The sequence below is a fragment of the Urocampus carinirostris genome, chromosome 14 (assembly GCF_059441175.1).
Source record: "Urocampus carinirostris isolate Australia breed hairy pipefish chromosome 14, RoL_Ucar_1.0, whole genome shotgun sequence".
Taxonomy (NCBI): Eukaryota; Metazoa; Chordata; class Actinopteri; order Syngnathiformes; family Syngnathidae; genus Urocampus; species Urocampus carinirostris.
Genome location: NC_142362.1, coordinates 26,741,222 through 26,761,814, shown reverse-complemented (window position 1 = coordinate 26,761,814; position 20,593 = coordinate 26,741,222). Strand labels below are relative to the sequence as shown.

The window sequence follows — 20,593 nt, the reverse complement described above, 5'->3', positions numbered from 1 at the left end:
AGTAAATATTTGCTCCTCTCGCTATCACCGCTTGTAATCGACAGACTTCCAAGATGGCGGCACGAAGCCGTGTTACTATTTTAGCACAAAGCGCGAAGCCCTCTATAGCGTACAAAAAAAGCCAGCTGCCATTAATCGCAAAGGAAGATGAAATGCAATGGCAAAGCATAGCCACCAGAGAGCAGTGATGGGTTCATATTTAAGCATACTTGGGAGACATGGCAAAAATTTTAAGAATTTACAAGCACTTGACCCAAAATTCAAATTTTCAATCCTTCAAAATACAGTAAAATACAAGCATTTCCAAGGACCTCAAGTACCCGTACAAACCCTGATAAATATAGTTCAGTAGTGAGTTACTTTGGAAAATTGTAACCCTCGGTTTTGGACAGTTTTGGCCAAGGTTAGTCAGCGGGCCTGTTGGGTGCGATGAGACGTGGTCAGACTTTAATGCAAAGCATTGCATCAAGCAGGTTTTCTGTAAATTTGACACCAGTGGTGACAAAGTTATGTCTTTTTAAAAGCTGAGAATATTCGTTGCCACTCCGCTGTCTGCCTTCACTCATGCTGAGGGCCTGGAGAAGACCCCGACTTGGCCCCGTTCTATCTTCGTCCAGGAAGATCTCACTCAGCAGCAGGCCGCAACCTAAAAATGTGATGACAGCATTTTTAAAGGTATTCCCAAACAGATTTTTTTTCAACTAGGCACAGAACTTGATTATTTTCTCACATTTTGCATGTTTAAGAATGTGTGAATTCCTTTTAACAACATGTTTCAAAGGATTCTTTGGAATGAAGTTTGGACGACATTTGCTCAGGAGGTAGAGCGCTCGTCTTGGGATCAAGAGGTTGCAGGTTCGATTCCCGGCTCCTCCATGTTATTATGTTGAAGTGTCCTTTGGCAAGACACTGAATCCCTAATGCCCTCGATGAGCAGGTAGTTGCCTTGCATGGCTGACGCTGTTATCGGTTAGTGTGTAAAAGTGAGAAGCACATTGTAAAGCGCTTTGGGAGGTCTTCAGTGACTTAAAAAGCGCTATATAAATGCAGACCGTTTCCATTTATCCACTGTTAATCCACTGTCAACCTACTGATAACTGTAACTCTACTACTGTAACAAGGAACCCCTTTAGCATCACCTTAAACTTAAATAAAAACAAAGAAGGTAATCGTACGGAGTTGTTCTTTGCGTGACAAAAACTCTAGCAAGTTGTAGAGTAAACTAAGGACAAAATCAAACTAAACCAAAAAATGTCAGTATGAGTTTTAGTTATATCCAGTTCATTGTTTTAAATCATCACATTACTATTTTGATCACGTTAGTCATTCAGAAGTTATTAATGCATATTGTTTATTTCTACAATTGAATGTACTTATTTATTTCTTGTTTTATTTACTTTTCACCACAATGAATCTAGTTGTTTTACAGTCTCTACACTGTGTTAAGTGGTGTTCTGATTTACAGTGGGGAGGAAGGCCTTGGGTTATTTTAAAGCCCGCTGCAGGATTCAGTCTAGAGGTAGAACTGGTGTAAATCTTGTGCTCTGGGAACTTTCCACTAACTTCTGTGTTCTAGCCCTTTGGTATATAAATAAATGTCAGCTATTTTGAAAGTGCATTTATGCGACCATTTCAGCTTTGATCTGTACTCTCAAACCCAGAAAATTAATTTTTATTCTGTTTGCATTATCATAAAAACAAACCTTAATGGAAATAGTCAACTCCAGCAATTGTTTTTACCAGTCTTGTCTTGCAAACCGGCTGTTGGTTCCAACACACGAAGGAAGAAAACGTCTGTGCTCCTTCAAGGTCCAAGTATATTTAAAGCATTTTAGCTTGAAAAATTATGTGCTACAGAGGCATGTTAATATTATCTTTTATAAAAGAAAGTAGTAGTTTAATCAAGTATTTTGATAAACCTCCAATGAAGAACAACCAACATGGTTAAATATTGCTTTTGTTTACTAAGGAAAGGGATACCTGGCGTGCACGCTTCCTCAATCTTCTCAAGCAAAAAGTTCAACTTCTCATCAGACAAGTCGTGGAGAATCCTCGAGAGGATGTACAGGTCCGCTTTGGGTAAGGCGTCTTTAAAGAAGTCTCCTGTTCATTTCACAAGAGGCAGCTCAATTTAGAGAGTGGTTTGTTTGATCCACTTTAAAATGATTATATTACCTGCCACAAAAGTGACTCCATATTGATGCTTGAAAAGAGAACTCATTTCCACAACAGCCGGTAAGTCGAACACAATAACAGACATCTCCGGATGAGCTTTTGCAATCTCCATTGCCATCGCACCTGTACAACCTTCCAGAACAGGGTGAGAAAGGCATTATATGATTGTTAAAAGTTTAGAAGTGCAAAACCTTGCTTTAAATAAATGAGCCTAAGGTTCTATGGTCAAGGTTCAAGTCAAGGTTCGTGCACCTTTTTCATAGTCTAATTCAAGCACTTTTAAGGACTTTTAGAGCCAATTTTTCAATTTCTCCAGTACCATTAAAATAATAAATCCGGGGTGAATCGTGTATTTTGCAGATCCACAAATATAGCCGCGGTTTACAAAAGGGCTTTTTAATCTTGCATGTGCATTTATCAAGATATGATTTTTAAATCTTGAGTACCGTAACTACTACTACCGCTACTTGTTTTCCAAACTTTCAACCCTGTGGCTTATTCAGTGATGCGGCCAATTTATGTTATTTTTCTAACGGCCGCCAGCGGCGCTCGAGGACAAAAGGTAAGATTTAGACCGATGGAATGTATGCGCCGAGGAAGACTGCAACTTCTTGGCTTGTGCATAAATTAAATTAGCGTAAACATACCCTCATCATGCAAAATGCAAAAAGAAAGGCACATGACGCAACTTTCAAGCTAAAAGCAATCGAGCAGTCCGATAAAGAAGGAAACAGAGCTACTGCACGTAAACTTTACGAGACCCGTTTACTGTGTTGCAAGCGTGTTGCTAGCGTGTTTTGGAAATAGGAAGCGTGGGACGACGTCTATAGGACAAAGTTTATTTTCGACACTGAGGAAGACGATTTTGATGGCCTCAGTTCTAAGGAGGAAGATGAAGATGGTTTACCGTGATTTTTACAAGTACGTTTTTTTTTTACCAGACCCGTTTTCTGTGTTGCTAGCGTGTTGCTACCATTAACTGCCCTGTCACAGGCACCGTTTGGGATGAAAGTTATATTATTATTATTAAAGCTTGGAAAACTCTCTCGGTGTACCGTCTTTCTTGGTAAATATGTGTAACCCATGTATAATATGTATTTGCAACTGTGTATTTTTGTAATGTATTTATTTGTATTTATTTTAGACACTTATTCTGATTGTTTTGCACGGGCGAATGAAAAAGTTCTAAATTTTGGCTCATATACAAGTACATAGGATATGTACTCATGTTCCCATTATGGAGCTAAATAACGATCCAAGCGAATCTACTTCATGTAAATGGATGTGCCACTTTGAATATGCACACATTTATTATAGGTCTAATTTTATTTTTTAATGTTTTTATTCATCTTGCACATTTTTTTCCTTTTTAATATTTTTTTACTTGCACTGGAAGAAGACGCCCTCCTATCTGTTTTCCTTTTATAATCACAATAAAAGCCATTCATTAATTTATTCATTCATTCAAAGTAGCAGGGGCTATTGTAAATATGTAAGTTGAAATAAAAAAACAGGGTTAGTACAACATTTTGGTGCCCAAATATATACCCAATTGATACATGATCCTTCCACAAATACATACTGTAGTGTTTCCCTTAGGGCATGACCCATAAGAGGCAATGATGTCTCATAGGACTAGGCCATACAAACTAACGCCAGCTGCCGTTATTTACGGGGTAAGAAAAAATGCAAAGGCGAAACAAAGCCAACAGCAGCGTCATTTATAAGCAGACTTGTTGAAAAACATGGCAACAATTTCAAGCATGTACAAGGACTGCACCCAAAATTCAAGCATTTTTCGACCCTTGAAAACACAACATTAAAATTCAAGTATTTTCAAGGATTTCAAGAACCCATTTGTGAACAAGAAAATGTACACATTTTTACCTCCAAGGTCACAGGCGCTCTTGAAGGCAGACAAGTCAAAGGCTGTCGCCACTGCTTTACCAGTCACTTGAGCGATACTATGCATGGCCTTCATGAACTTCACTTTCACCTCTTGACTCTTGCATTCTGTGTCCTTTGTCAGTAATTGAGATTTCAAGGTAAAAGTGTACAAGTAACAAAATGTCTGCGCTTCATTTGAACATTCACCTGGGATGAATCACCAGATTGGTTGCAAAAGGCTTTGTGATGCTGGGGGACACCCTTTTGCACAGCGGTCTCCAGATGACTAAAGAGCGGCCACAAGTTGTCGTTGCAGTGCGCTAAGTGATCCAAAAGGGAAGCTGGCGAGTCGGACAGCAGAAAGCGATTGGACAGCTCGGTGTTCTCATATGCTGGTATCTTACTGTCTGAAAAGTCAAAGATAAAAAAGAGAGGGGAGAAGTTGTTATGGCAATATTTATGGATTAGCATAACAAGAGGTAGTTATTGGTGTAGCTGTGTTTATAAAAATACATTAATTACCTTAGTTTTGTATTATAAGCTGTAACTTTTCAACCTTGTGGCTCATGCAGAAAAGCAACTAATATAGAGTGCCTTGCAAAGTTTGTTTTTAGTCTTCATGTCTGTCTCTTCTCCAGTGTCTACTTTCACTAACTTCTGAGGCTGTCACAGGGCAGGTAAATTTAGACTGACTCGGGAGTGCCCAGTGGAAACGCACGCAAGCTCGGTGAGAACATGCAAGCTCCGCATGACCTCACTAGTGTTCCGCGGACGTGCTAACCACTCAGCTGCCGTGCCGCTGTTATAGTACAATTTTAATGCACCATACTAATTCACTTTAGCAGGAATGGGAGAAGTCAGAATGGGTTAAATCCACCATATTGTGACCTCTCCCTTGATTTGAACTGCACAACACATACAAGGGCACTAAGATTAGGATGGGGAAAAAAATATAAAATTTAAATATATGTATTAGTATTAATCAGATAATGAATTATAATGAATGAAAAACAATACATCCAGTCGATGCAAAATCTTACATCTGAAACAAGAGGAAAAATCCAATTCTACAAACATGATTGGGCAAAAAAATATTGAGAATGGGAAAATGAGAAATTTTGTTAAGCACGTTTTAAAATGACAAAAAAAAAGACTTCAAGAGACAGCGTGTATTATTTGGCCACTAGATGTAACTGTATTATGTAATGCAACCAGAAACGATATACAAACAACAGACTCAAAATCACCCAAAAAAAACCACAATTTCACATCTCATTTACCCCCCCAGCCAATTAAGAGTCGTTGTTTTTCAGGTACCTGTAGCGGTTAAGATGCCCGACAATCATGTCAGCTCCCTCTAGGTGAGGTTTGTGTTATGTCATGTAAATTTCTCGACCTACAAGTATTTTAGAAAACGCACGCATTCATGAACGTATTTTTGTTTAATACTCAAACAATTTTTTTATTTTTTTTTAAATTAATAACGTAATTTTTTAAAATAACTTGGTGATGCAAACAAAATAAACTTCCTCTAAGACAACTATATTCCATTGTTTACAGTTTGCAAGTTCTCCAAGTTAAGGTAATCTGAAATTCGGGTCAGGAGTAAAATTTCAATCAACATGTACAGGTTCGGGCAATTTCTTTCTCGATGACGTTTTTTTTCTCATTATCCACCCTGGGATGTGATTTTTTTATTTTTTTAGGCCCCATCTTACCTCTAATCAGAGCAGAGAAAAGGGTGACTAACTTGTGCTCTTCAACAGTTTTAGGGAGCAGCATGCCTCCAGCAGACATTCCGTTCCCTTGGGAGAGGTTTTCAGCTCAAGGGCCACCTGTGCCGCATCCAATGCCGGAGAACGCTGAAGCAAGTCAAATATTCCCAACTTTGAAGCAGTAAACAATGCCTGAAAGAGGTGTTTGGGAGAAAACAATTAAAATGTTTAATTCCCTTTTCACTGTCTGTGCCCGTGTTGCTCCAATGTGTTTGAATACCCATTAGCACTAGGCGGATCAACCCAAATATCGATAACCTCGATACTTAACAAGTACTTGGATCAATACTATTGTCATGGGACTGATACTTTAAACCCTAAACCAATTTTCTCTGAGCACGAGGAATTCGGCATCGGGAGAGTGAAAGAAAGCCCAGATCGATCCACCGTCCTTATTACAAGCTAGAAATGACATAGGCAAACAGAAAGCGCAGTACAGTGTGGACTTCAAAAGTGATTAGCTACTGCGACAATACCACAACATTACATAAAGACATGAAAAACGTTCACCCTACAAAGACTAACTGGATGCAACCAAAAATTCCAAAATCATGTTAATTATTTTTTTAACTGTTAATTTGTTGTCTATATGCCAACAGAGCCAAAAGGGCTTCTTGAAACAGAGAGCCAAAGGGTTATAATGAGAGCCAAATATTTTACACTTTATTTGCACAACTGACTTTATTTGAAAAAATATCATGCATTGTAAGCAAATTTTCTTTGTGAGTTGTGCGCATGCAAGATTGCGCACTGCCTGGACCCTCTCAACGCCCGAGAAAATATATCCTGTGCATTAAAATCAGTGCATGTGGTGAACAATGCGGGTTCTGCCTGCGGTGTGTCAACTTATCAATGATCATGACATATCTTGTCAAAAAGCATCGGTTTTGGATCTGTAGTGATCAATACTACCGCATAATTACTTAAATGGGGTTGATAGCAAAATCCCAACCATCACCCACCTCTAATACGCATTGCTACTATGATAACCCAATTTACAATAATTTTAACACTTTAGATAGCCACAGGTATTTATTATTAGGTAGTGTATGGATTTTGAATTCCAATTTCATTTTTAAAGGCAATGCTCCATCTGGATATTGACAATACTTGAAACGACTATTGATAATGACATTGTATTTTTCATTTTTCATATGTTGTATAATTAATGAACTATTCATTACTGCTATTGCCAAGAGTCAACTGTGTATAAAATACATTAAGCATTAGGTAAGGAGTTGAGTATTTATTCCCACCCACCTTAGAAGCTTTGAATCCATCCATCAACTGAATGATTTTATGCAGGTCTTCTCTGGCTTCTTCACTGTCCTCACAATGACTAAAGCGCTCTGGGCTGGCAGTCACTAATCGTACTTCTTCAGATAATTCAGACGAGCGTTTCACAATCTTGGATAAGAAAGCATCTTGTGAGTGATAATACAAAACAAACTGAGGAAAATTTTAAAGGGACACTATGTAATATTTCACCACTAGATGTCACTGAATCATGTAATGAAACCAAAAACGAGTGCTTTTCTCATTTTTCCTGCCAAGCCCTTCACAAGGTTTTGGTTTTTGAGGGTAACCGTAGCAGCAAAATGGCGGACAATCATGTCAGTTCTCCAAAAGAAGGTTTTGTACAACTTTTCATGCCCGAATTTAAGCACCTTCTAAAGATTTTCAAAGCCAATTTTACAATTTCCCAAGTACATTTAAAAGAAGAAATTTGGCGTGAATTAGGGTTAAAATCGGGCCTAAAAAAATTCACCCCGACCCAACCACAGCTTGACCAAATATACAGTCTAAATAATGTTTTTTGCAAATCCAAAAATATACCTGCGATTTAAATGTGCGAATTTTAATGTTGCGTGTGGCTTTTATCAAAACATATGCTTTGCAGAACTTGAGAAAATGCAAGATTTTTTTTTTCAACTTCTCTACCTACGAGTGTATAAAAAAATGCAGGTTTTTAATAAGCGTTCATGCATTTTTGTAAATAATTCAAATTAATATTGTTTTTTTTTTTTTTTTTACTAGGAGAAGGCACTAAATAAAACACAATGTCCCTTTAAACTGTCGAGCGGAACATACCTTGTGTGCGGACGACGGTGTGGGTGGCGAATGATTTGCATCTGGGAGAATTTGGGGAGCGTTTTCGTGGCAACTGCTTTGTTGGTTATAAATCTGGTCCAGCTGTTTACAAAAGTGGTTGAGGGGGAAACCCACTACGTTGAGAAAGTCTCCGTGCACATACTCCACCAGCATACCACCTAGCGCCTGGATGCCGTACCCACCTGCCTTATCCCTAGCAAACACACAAAAACACACACAAACACTAATTTAACTGCCAATATTATCTAAAAAGAAGTATTAGAATTTAAATTTGTGTTTAAAGTAGCAGGTAGAGCACCATGGTTAAGTTAAAAGTGATTCTTAGATACTTATATAATTTTAATTTTCATAGTTTTCTAAGATAATGTGTATTTTGTAATTTATCACAAACAAATATATGCAAACTATTTTGGTAGCAGAAAAAGTGGCTAATAACAGCAGCATCAATGTCCGAAGTCCCCCTTACATGTTTGCATGGTGACACTCACATGGGTTCACCGCTATCAATGTACTCCCACAGCATGTCCTCGGACAGGTCAGCGAACTTCACCTTGGTTTCTTCATAGAAGTCAACTATTCGGTAATCCTCGTCATCTCGGGTTGGAAAAAGTCGCACATTGCACACATTGCATTACAATCAGCAACATTAGAAATCGTGTAAGACGAGCAGTATGAAATACCCAGCTACCATATTATCATCCTATGATTTTAATTAACGCTTTTAAATTTAACATATTTAAAAGTGAATAAAAGTGAGTCTATTTTTTTTTTCCTATGATATTGAGACTTATACATCTTCAATTTAGAACTTATCTGTTCTATTCCGTTCTGTGCTCACCACCCTTTTTGAGCCAAATACCTTTTTTGTCATTGAAAAAGAAACAGAGTGGATTATTTGGCCACTAAAGGTCGCAGTATCAGGTTGTGCAGCCAAAATGAGTACTAAAAGCACAAGTAAAAATACAAACTATGGAGACTCAATGTGACCAAACTGCACAAAGCTTCTTGTATGTTTTTCTAGATACTCGTAACAACAAGGTAGCGGATGATTATGTCAGCTCCTTCTGGGTGAGCCTCATGTTATGTGAAAACAATACAGTACTTAGGTTTTTTTGTTTCATGAAAATTATTTTTTACCACTAGGGGGCACTAATACACACTGTCCCTCTTAATTTACTAGGTTCAATAATAATTTGACCTGTTGTATCAATGAACAGCAATTACCTGATTTCTCATGTAAGAGCAAAACAGCGACGCCTGTGAACACACTGTGCTCTTTACCACTCAAACTGAAACAGGATGACAAAAGAATAAAGTTATGTAATCCATCCCTCTAAAAAAAATAACGATGAGTGTTACCTTGCCAGCATCCTGTATGCATCTTGCTTGTCACGAGGTTTCTCCAGAATCATACCATCGACAGTCTGTGGAAGTAAAAAATATACTTTTAACCGCACGATGTAAAGGTGGATGAGGGGATAAAGTGCAGCAAATACTAATGTCCTTTCATATAAAGACACAAACTGTTTAGTTCGCACATGATATGCACAATAATTGCATTTTAATTGAAAAAAAATAATAATAATTACCACAATAGTGTCTGCTCCAATCACTATGTCGGGAGTTTTAAGGTGATTCTATTGAAAAGGAGGGACAAAAGAAAGTGTTAGTTTTGGTGTCCAACAGGTTCCACTGATTGTGTACTAATAAAGAATCATTTTTTCTTCATTGTCATTGATAAAAACATAGTAAAACTTTTTGCATCAAAATAACACATAAGAAAAATATTTGATATAGTTCTTGGAGACTGGCTTAAGTTGTAATTATAATGCAATTAAAAAAAATACGGCATCGTAACAATAGTGCAATGAATAGTAGTGCAATAACATTTAGCAGCAACAAAATCTCCCAAATAAGTCAATAGATAAGGTATGAATTACAATTTTTCAATGCAACTTCCCAGATATAACAGTTTTGCGTGCCCGTTTAGGGTGGTAACGGCCCTGGAGAAGAAACTATCAGAAAAACGTAACTGTATGTATAAGATGTTATCATGATTGCTAAAACAAAATAGCACAAAACAAATGTATTCCCAATAACTTGTTATGCGTTGCAGTCAATATGGTAAAATGTGCCACATGACCACACAGTACGGATGCGCCAAATGTTTAGCACTGAAAATATTTCTGACAATCCATCCATCAATCCATTCCTCCAATTTTTGCGCTGCTTATCCTCACTAGAGTCACAGATTGTTTCTGAGCAAAGCACATTTTTGGTAGCGGATGGAAAAAAAAACACACACACACACACAAAATGAGACTTATGAAGGAATATTGTAATGAAGTGGTCACGTGTAAAGCAAAACGGACCTTGCATGGCTGTCTTTCACACAGAGTGAGGGGTTGAGTATGTGCACAGTTTTCATTTTCCACATGAGAAGAAAGGAGATGATTTTATGAGAATATAAATTAAAGTATGGAGATAACAAAATAACTACTTGCATGGATTGTAGAGGCCAGATTTAAACACAAATCATAAAATGCCTCATCAAGTAGAAGAAAAAAAAAGTCCCACTGGAGTATTGATTGCACTTTTGCAACAATGTTCAAAAAGGATTGCGCTGATATATTGACATCAAAGCACTTAATACTAGTGTTCAATAAACAATATATATATATATATATATATATATATATATATATATATATATATATATATATGTGTCAATATGAAAAGTAATATTGTTCATGATGACATGAAAACCAGCCTGGAGAAGAGCATCGCAAGGCTGTTCTTGCCCAAGACACACCACAGGGAGTGGTGCCTAGACAACTCAGGCGAAACACTGAAGCGATAATATCAATTCAACTGCTCGTAATATACCAGAAATGTATCATTTTTTTAATGCATACCTAAATACATATTGAAATATTTATTCTTTTTTTTCTCCCTTTTTTTTGCGCCTAATTTATTTGGTGTTGCTGTTTTGTTTTTTTGACCAAAGGTTTCATATTTCCGGTTGCATCCCTACCACATAATGTGGAAACTCACACAGGGCATCCGCCTCGCCACCTCCAGTGCCTTCTGCTTGGCCGTCTCCATAGCATAATGCTGAGGATCTTTGAAAAGTTGCTTGTCGAGAGTTTCTTTGAACCAGGATGGGACAACCTCGAAGCGCAAGCCCTAAACATGAGACAACAAATAGAACGTGTGAATAGAGAATTCAGGTTTTTACATCCGTGATCCAGTCTCTTACGGCATTGCTGAGGATCTCAAGTCGCCGGGGAGACGCACTTGCCAACACAACCAATTTACTCGCAAGTTTGGAGAGGACTGGGTTCAGCACCATTTTGGTCCCTCACCTGACTTAACAGCACAAGAAGGTATGCACATCATGACATAAAATATCAAATCTCAGTTAATTTACTAAAACAAACTCCTTTGCTGAAGCAATTTGGCCCGATGTACTGTCAGGATAAGATAACTTGGTATGGTCTATACAGCGTTTGGACACCCTTTTTATGGATAAATTAAAGCACTTTCAAAGTCAAATTTTCAATTTCTCCCAGACCAGTAAAATAAATGATTTGTTGTGAATCATGTCATTTGCAGATCCTCAAATAAATCAGTGATTCACATAAGCCATGTTTAAGCTTGTGTGTGCATCTATCAAGACATATGATTTTTATATTTTTAGTAAATTCCAATTAATGTGTGGATCTGAACAACATGTGTCTAAATATTTTTGAGACAAATAGCTTCCCGGATAAATGTTGAGTAAAATTGATAGCAATAGGTAGCTTACATTTTCAGTTGAGAGAAGTTCTTCCAATTATAATTTAGAACCTCATAATAAATGTCCATGACGAATACCTAATCCTTGAACTAAAACTAACTTCCTAGTGCCCTGATGTAGAAGGCACCTGAACCTCTTAGCCGTGATGACGCTTCATATATACATATACAAACAAATGCCAGCTGCTGTTAATCATGAGGGAAGAAGAAATGCAATGGCAAAGCAAAGCCACCTCAGGGCAGTTTCAGAATTATTATTATTATTATTTTTTAACTTTTTATTTCTCACACCAATTTTGACAGAGGTTTGATTCCACCATCTTATATCAACACAAAATATATACACTTGACACACTCATAAATAACAGAAGGAACAACAAGGAAGAAAAAATACTATTAATAGAAAAGAAGAATAAATGTTCATACAATACATCCATACAAAAAGAAATATATATATATATATATATATATATATATAAAAATAAAATAAAAATATACACCCCCCCCAAAAAAAACCAAAAAATACATAATAAATACAGAATTATTTTTAAGCGGAATTGTTGAGAAACATGGCAACGATTTGAATCAATTACTATCACTTCACCCAAAAATAAAGCAATTTTTAAACCTTGAACACACATTAACATTTAAGCATTATCAAGTATAGCAAGCACCTGTACAAACCCTGATAAATATAAATCAGAAACGAGTTACTTGAGAAAATTAAAACCCTTAGTGTAATTCAATTTCGGACAGTTTTGGCGAATCCTACAAGATACGAAAACTAAGTGTATATGACTTGTGCACAACATTTATCCTTTTTCCTTTATAATAAATATGGATTTATTTTTTTTTACTCGTGCAAAAATAAAGACATTTTTAAAGAGACAATGCCATATTAGTTAACTCTAAGTCAGTGTTTCTTAACTGGTAGGTCTCACTTTTGGGCCGCTGGCCTTTGACTTGGCAGACAAATGCTGAGAAAAAGAATAAAAAAACAAAGGGTCGGTTATAATCCTTAACAAAAGATAGCAATAATGCCCTGCAAATGTGAGTTGACACAGGCCATTAATGCACTACTCTCCGGTCTCCCGAAGTCCAAAATCAAGAGCCTCCAGCTGGTACAAAATGCTGCAGCGAGGCTCTTAACTAAGACAAGAAAGTTTAATCATATTACCCTGATTTTAGCTAACCTGCATTGGCTCCCTGTTAGCCTAAAATGTGATTTTAAGGTTCTGTTGGTAGTATACAAAATAATGCATGGACTTGCTCCCTCATATCTTTCAGATTTAATTTCCCCCTCTGTTTCGGTCCGGAGAATTCACTCTGAAAATGCTGGTCTACTAGTGATCCCAAGAGCCAAGAAGAGATCCGCAGGTTAGAGAGCGTTCTTCATTTGGGCCCCGGTGCTGTGGAATACTTTTCCCCCTGAGATTCGATCTGCAACCTCAGTGGAAATGTTTATATCTAAACTTAAAACACACTTCTATTCTATAGCATATAAATAACCTATATTTTATGTTGACAATATTCGTGAATTATTTTCCCTCGTGTAGGGATGTTGTCATAATAGTCGGTGGTTTGCAATAATCTGTGGTCTGTGCAGCCCTTTGAGACTCTTTGTGATTAAGGGCTATACAAATAAACATGACTTGACTTGACCACAGAAAATGACTGGTAAAGTTTGTTTACACGTGTTAAGCATGGCGAAAACCCGCTGTAATCTGTTTATTGCAGCTAATGAAGACCAGAACCCCCTGCAATAAGCCAAAATACAACCAAATACAACCCCCGTCCTATTTCTAGCACGGGCTCTGCCGGCCGATGCTCGCAGGAATAGTCAACCAGAAATAATGGATTGCGGCTGCATGGTTGCTGTTCATTTGAGGTGGAAAGCTTGGAGAAAAAGGGCTGCCAAGCATTAAACAAATTTGCTCTCCGAGCAAGTCGATTGTGCATAATGGATTCACAATTCATAATGAACATTATTAAAAATGCAGCTAATTGGGCATTGAACGGAATATTTTTTCTTGAGGTCATTTTGGTTTTGTTTGTCTTTCTCTTTTAATGTGAATATATCCTAGCCAAACAACAGGTGGGTTTCAGGGAGGGAAGGAGCCCCAAAGAATAGATTTTTTATCTGCGCTCCCTATGTAAGAAGTTTCAACAACACCAGTGAAACCTCACATCATTGTAGATTTCAAGAAATTGTTTGACAGAGGATGGGAAGTTGCTTTATTGGCAAAAATGCAGAAGTATAACATGGACCAGAAACTAGTTCAGACCATTGAATGGCTGGATGCCAATGCCAACAGTGTGGTACTGATCAATAGCACCATTGGAGCGTGGTTTTAAACCAGTCGGTGTGAGACATGGCTGCAGTCTCTCTCCAACTTTTTTAAACACCTTCCTGGAAAGTATGACCGAGGCACAGGACCGACATGAAGGTACAGTCAGCATTGGAGGACACAAGGTCACTAACCTCCGTTTTGCTGACAATATTGCCGGATTGGCAGGGGGAAAAAAAACTCAGAGATCTGGTCAAAAACAGCAGATAAATCCAATATCAAATTCATGCAAGCACTGGTTACTTCCATCCTTCTCTGAGTTTGCAAGACATGGACTCTCACAAAAAAAAAACCTGGGAATAAAATAAGGGCTTGGTGATGAGATGCTATAGGAAAGTTTAGGCCATCACCTACGTTGCCGATGTGATGTGCAACACCACCTGGTGGACCCGACAAAAACCAGTACGCGGACAAAAACTTCAGTGGTATGGTTACATCGGAAGATCTTTGGGAATGTCCAAGATTATTCTCTAGGAGCACAGTCCAAGGGGGGCAGAAGAAGAGGAAGACAGAAATTAAACTGGGCTGACAACAAAAAATAATGGACTGATCCCAACTTTGCCACGACCAAAAAACAGGCCAGGAACAGTCAACAGTGGAGAAAGTTGTCCTGAGTTGAGTACTAATTGGTGCCCCGATGACCTAAGAGGTAAAAGATCCGTGAACCGTGAATATTCAATTTCTAGTTAAAACTGGTTTAAAAAGTGGAAATGTTATCTTGACTTGGGTTGTGCCTACTAATTAGGGTTTGATGTTGGGACCTAAAGTCAGATAAATAGAAAACCATGGCTTTCTGATGTCATGTAAAATAAGTTAAAATGTATTGACCCAAATGTATTTTCTTTTTATTGCATGTTCATATGATAGTTCAATCAATTATTTTTTCCAAACGAATAAATTGTTTGTTTTTACAGGCATTATAATGTACCAGGGGCTTGAAAAGTTGAGAATGGTGTGGAAAAAGTTGGGTTGTATCCCTTAACCACCGGGGTCATAGGGGCACCATTCCCTGTGGTTTGTCTTGGGCAAGTACAGCCTGGTGGCACCCATCCCTGAAGTACCGTGTTTATTTGTGTAGAAATTGCAGCCCTAGTTTTTAATTTAAATTCGGCATACATTGTGTTTGTCTTTTTCTAAGCTCGATCTAATCTTTGAATGTGACAAACTTAGTTGAATACATGCTAGCATGATTCAAATCATTTATTGACAACTAGGAAGACTGAGAAGACACCACCAACATAAAATTGACAAAGTCAGCGCCATTATCAGTAGATACACCAAAGAGTTGTTTCCCCTCTTTCAAGACGACTTTCTGATTTCCCCCTTCTTTAACATTCATCTCTGGTACCGTGAGTAAAACTTTTCTGATGAGATAAAGTGAAATAAATACAGTACTGCTGCATGTGTGAACTACACTGATTTTGATTCAAACACACCACTCTGGGAAATTTCACAATACCCATCTTAAAACATTTCACCTTGGATCTATACGATTCACGTGGGTCACCCTTTTTTTTAATTAAAACACGGTGAATTTATCCTTGTTTTTACCACTAGAAGGCACTAAACTACACACAATTCCCTTTTACAGTGCAATTATTTACAGTTGCACAACGTGATGTTATACAATACTAACTGCGATGGATAAAAAGTAGTTTATACGCCTCAGATCTAGAGAAAAACAATGTTGGACAACTTCATGCGTATTATGTAGAACTTGGATTAAAATATCCTAACGAAAACTTTGAATGAAATGTAAGCCTAGACGTCATATTTTGTAAACTTAATTATTTTATGAGGTCATTAAAATGACCATGCACACGTCGTGACAAAATTAAGTGTATTAATTCACTTTCACACAATTATGAATAAAATATTTCTCTCTGCATGCATTTATCACTTACCACTGCACAACACCGGAACTGAAAGGGAAGCAATCATGTGATACGTAATGACGTCAGACGTCGGGTGTATTGGCCAATGAGATTCTTGGTGTAGCTTTGATAAAAACTCAAAAATAAAATAGTCAATCGCTGTAAAATGGCACATTACCCAAAAATCTAATCAAAATAGAACCCAAAAATATACTTTCTTTTTAAAGAATGTGTTTTAGCTTGACCGACAAGCTGAAATCAACAAGTTCGAAGTCCTCAACGTCAATGTGTAAAACACTGGCAAACAGACCAGTTAAGCGCATGCAGAGTTTTTTTTAACTTTTAATATAATTTCTACCTTGACTTTTCTGGTAGAAACAAACCTGAGACAAAACTGAGACATGGACCTAAATAAGGAGGAATCGGCAAGGCAAGGGGAGAAATAGTGACTGAAAAAAACCCCATACATATATCCATCCATTAATCCATCCATTATCTGGACCTCTTATCCTAAGTAGGGTCACGGGGGCGCTGGGGCCCTTCCCAGCTATCTTCGGGCACTGGGCAGGGGACACCCTGAACCAGTTGCCAGCCAGTCGCAGGGCACACAGAGACAGAGAACGGACTCGCTCATTCACACGTAGGGACAATTTGGACCGGCCAATTAACCTGAAATGCATGTTTTTGGAAAGTGGGAGGAAACCGGAGTGCCCAGAGGAAACCCACACAAGCACGGGGAGAACATGCAAACTCCACACAAGAGGTTCGATCTCATGACCACAGAACTGTGCCGCACACGCCATACATATATCAATTTATCAAAATTGTTCAGTCGTGTGTTATTATGTTGAATCCAACAGTGTGATGAGGAATTATAATTCTGCATTTATCATCTGACTATATATTACGTGGTCATTATTATTTTCCTTTTCCTTTGAACGATGATAAGATGTGATTGTTATGATAAATGGATACATGATTTGGTTAAATGGGCAGCATGGCGGCACAGTGGTTAGCGCGTGTGCGGCACATTTCTGAGGTCTTGGGAACCTCCTGTGTGGGTTCAAATCCAGCTACCGGACTTCCTGTGCGGAGTTTGTATGTTCTCCCCGTGCTTGCGTGGGTTTCCTCCGGGCACTCCGGTTTCCTCCCACATTCCAAAAACATGCATTTCAGATGGATTGGCCGGTCCAAATTGTCCCTAGGTGTGAATGAGCAAGCGAGTGGTCTGTCCCTGTATGCCCTGCGATTGGCTGGCAACCAGTTCAGGGTGTCCCCTACCCACTGCCCGATGATTGCTGGGATGGGCTCCAGCACCCCCGCGACCCTACTGAGGATAAGCGGTGCAGCTAATGAGATGAGATGATTTGGTTATTGTAAAATGAGTGTTTGGACTAAGATAAACTCCGACTTGTTCCTGTAAACCCCTTTTCCCACTTCTGTTGTCTCAATTATTTATCAAAGTTGATGATTTTGAATATATTGAAATCTTTTATTTGACAAACAGTGGGAAAATTAAAGAATCAATCAATCACTCAAACGACCTAAAACAATAAAAACAATAAAATATAACAGTAGTGAATAAGATAAAACAAAAGTGTCGTCATAAAACTAAGTATTAGAAGCCATCCTAAAGAAGTGCATTTTTAGCCTGGATATAAAAAGGATAAGGTCAGAAATGAAATGCATCTCGACTGGGAGCTGATTCCAGAGTCTGTGGGCGGCAACAGAAAAGGCCCGGTCACCCCAGTGTTTACATTTTGACCGTAGAACTCTACCAGGATTTTCAACAGTTGAAACTTGAATAAATAAGATGGGTCAACGCTGTTGAGAGCTTTAAAAACAACCATTTAAAGTTTAAAATCAATTTTAAAAAGGACGAGGAGCCAATGAAGTGAGTTAAGAACAGGAGAGAGAGGCACACATCTGCTGGTGTTGATTGTATGTTGATATTATTTAATATGTTGTGTTTAGAAAAAGATCCATTGTCATCCATGATGATCATATGTAGGGTAGGTTACTAATGTAGGCTGAATGATAAAACATAATACAGAAAAACCAAGCTAAAAATTTAAATTATTTTACTGATTGGTCGGCGTCAGAGCAGAAAGTTTGGATCCAGCTCTAGAGCCAAAGTGAGTTTCGCATTCCTGGTTTAAAGTACAAAATACATTTATTTCCATTTGTGCAAAGTACATAGAGATAAAGCCTGAAGGGGAAAGAGGGATTTGACCACACGACCTATGAAGCTTCAAATGACAATGCCATACAAACTAATGCCAGCAGCTGTTAGTTACAAGGGCAGGAGAAATGCAATGGCGAAGCAGACTTCATTTATTTTTTCTTCATTTAATGCGAGGTCTAGGGTGGCAAGGCAGCTGAGTGATTAGCGTGTCTTTGGCACAGTTCTGAGGTCATGGGTCAAAATCCAGCTACCAGCCTTTCTGTGCAGAGTTTGCATGTTCTACCCGTGGTTGTGTGGGTTTCTTCCGGGCACTGCGATTTCCTCCTACATTCCAAAAACAAGTGTGTCAGGCTAATTGGCCAATCCAAATTGTCCCTAGGTAGGAATGAGTGTATGAATTGTCTGTCTCTGTGTGCCCTGCAACTTGCTGGCAACCAGTTCAGGGTGTCCCCTGCCCACTGCCCGAAGATAGCTGGGATGGGCTCCAGCACCCCATGACCCTACTGAGGATAAGCCGTGCAGATAATGGATGGATAGATGGATGGATAATGCGTGATCTATTAAATCAGAGTGCCGGGAAACAATTTTGGCAACAATTTCAAGCATTTACAAGCACTAAAATTCCCAAACTTCAAGCACGTTTCAGACCTTGAAAACACATTAAAATTCAAGCCTTTTCAAGGATTTCAAGAACCCATACAAACCATGATTTATTTCCACATGTGCAAAGTACATTGAGATAAGGCATGAAGGGGAAGGAATGACTTGACCATCACATTGTCCAAAAGCTCATAAACATGAAGGTATCCACAGAAGATGAGAACAAAATACTTGTAAGTTCCTCATAGAAATATACATGATGATGATGGTGCTGCTCTTGATGACTTAACACACACGTGTCAAACTTATTACCCAGGGGCCAAATGTGGCCCGCCACATCATTTTATATGGCCCGCGAGAGCTTAACATATGAAATATGAATGGGTCAAAAAATTGCTTTCACTAAGAACTGCATTTCCCAAAATGCCTGTCGACTACGATACCCACCAAGAGGCACCTAAGGAATTGAAATATAAATCATTCTAAAAATGTTCAAGAAGATTTTGTTATGTTGTTATATATAATACAGACGTGTAACGACAATTTTCCAATGCAACTGAATGTTTGTGACTTGAATAAATAATAAAGTTATTTTCCATGAAGGAGTAGTTATATGTATTGTACATATCATTTATACATTACATTAGGCCTTATTAGGACAGCCGATGCGCTCATGTGGCCCTTCTTGGAGTTTGACACCCCTGATTAAATAGAAAGAGTGACATTATATGTTCTACCTTATTCAGTACTTTTAAGATAATATAAGCGTTTCACAGCTTCCATTCGAAACACAAGAATAATTTAAGGTCATAGTTTTCCACACATTATGTAATAAAGTTAAACTTTGCGCCCCATTATTTCCATCCTATAATGAAACTCCCATATGCCATTAATAAAGATCACAGTGTATAGTGCCTTGCAAAAGTATCGGACACCCAGGAACTTATCAACATCATACTTATAGATACAAAACTCAAAATATTTTCTAAGAATCTACAACATGTGAGACACAATTGTGAAAAGAAAACAAATGTATCCAACATTTAATATCAACACTTCATATCTTGCAAAAATGAAAAGTAGACGTTGAAAAATTATAGGCTCCCTTTCAGTTAATAACCTCATTTTGCTGTGATCTCTGCAAAGACTTTTTGGGTAGGGCTCTGTAAGTTTGGCACATCCTGAAACAGAAATATTTGCCCATTCTTCCTTACAAAACAGTTCAAGTTCCGTGAGGTTTAACCTGATCGTTTGTGCACAGATTTTTCCACAAGTGCTCGATAGGATTGAGATCTGGATGTTGTCCATTGAATACCTTTATACTGTTAGTTACAATGCATTCCATTGTAGATTTTGCCTTATGTTGAGGATCGTGATCCTGTTAGAAGATGAGCCTGCGCCCCAAACTTAGGTCTCTTGCACTATCAACCTGCATTTGGCTCCATCCATTTTTTGGAGCAACTCTAATGATCTTCCCAGCCCCTGGGTAAGAAAAGTAACACCAGAGCATGATTCTACCACCGCGTTTGACGGTAAGGGTGGTGTTTTCAGGGTGATGTACAGTGTTACTCTTTCATGCAAAACGTAAAGCTTTGTATTCATCCAATAAGTTGATTTTTTTTTTCTGACTAGAACAGCTTGTTCCAAATGTTATTTGTGTCTTCCATGTGGCTTTTTGCAAACGTCAAACGGGCATTTTTATGGTATTCGTTCAGAAATGATTTTTTCTTTTCACTTTCCCATAAAGGGCATATTTATGAGTAGTACGAGTAATCGTAGTCTTATGCACAAAGTATCTATCTATCTATCTATCTATCTATCTATCTATCTATCTATCTA

The 20,593-nt window shown here is 38.1% G+C and overlaps 1 protein-coding gene across 3 annotated transcripts; it reads right to left on the bottom strand.

The window, feature by feature from the left end:
• Nucleotides 1-209: 209 nt before the first annotated feature.
• asmtl (acetylserotonin O-methyltransferase like) lies at nt 210-16,039 on the bottom strand. Of its 3 annotated transcripts, none has more exons than XM_088353202.1 (15): nt 16,000-16,039; nt 11,209-11,318; nt 11,004-11,135; nt 9,539-9,586; nt 9,309-9,373; nt 9,174-9,238; nt 8,438-8,543; nt 7,929-8,142; nt 7,098-7,244; nt 5,813-5,969; nt 4,270-4,469; nt 4,063-4,195; nt 2,176-2,307; nt 1,981-2,103; nt 210-646 (listed from the first exon to the last, which is right to left on the bottom strand). In XM_088353202.1, the coding sequence occupies exons 2-15, from the start codon at nt 11,299-11,301 to the stop codon at nt 441-443; spliced, it is 1,821 nt and encodes a 606-aa protein (XP_088209328.1). In that variant the 5' UTR covers nt 11,302-11,318; nt 16,000-16,039; the 3' UTR covers nt 210-440. The 3 variants fall into 3 exon arrangements, with proteins under 3 accessions (XP_088209328.1, XP_088209329.1, XP_088209331.1); XM_088353203.1 differs by lacking the exon at nt 16,000-16,039 and adding an exon at nt 14,446-14,565; XM_088353205.1 differs by lacking the exon at nt 16,000-16,039 and adding an exon at nt 14,450-14,562.
• Nucleotides 16,040-20,593: the final 4,554 nt, after the last annotated feature.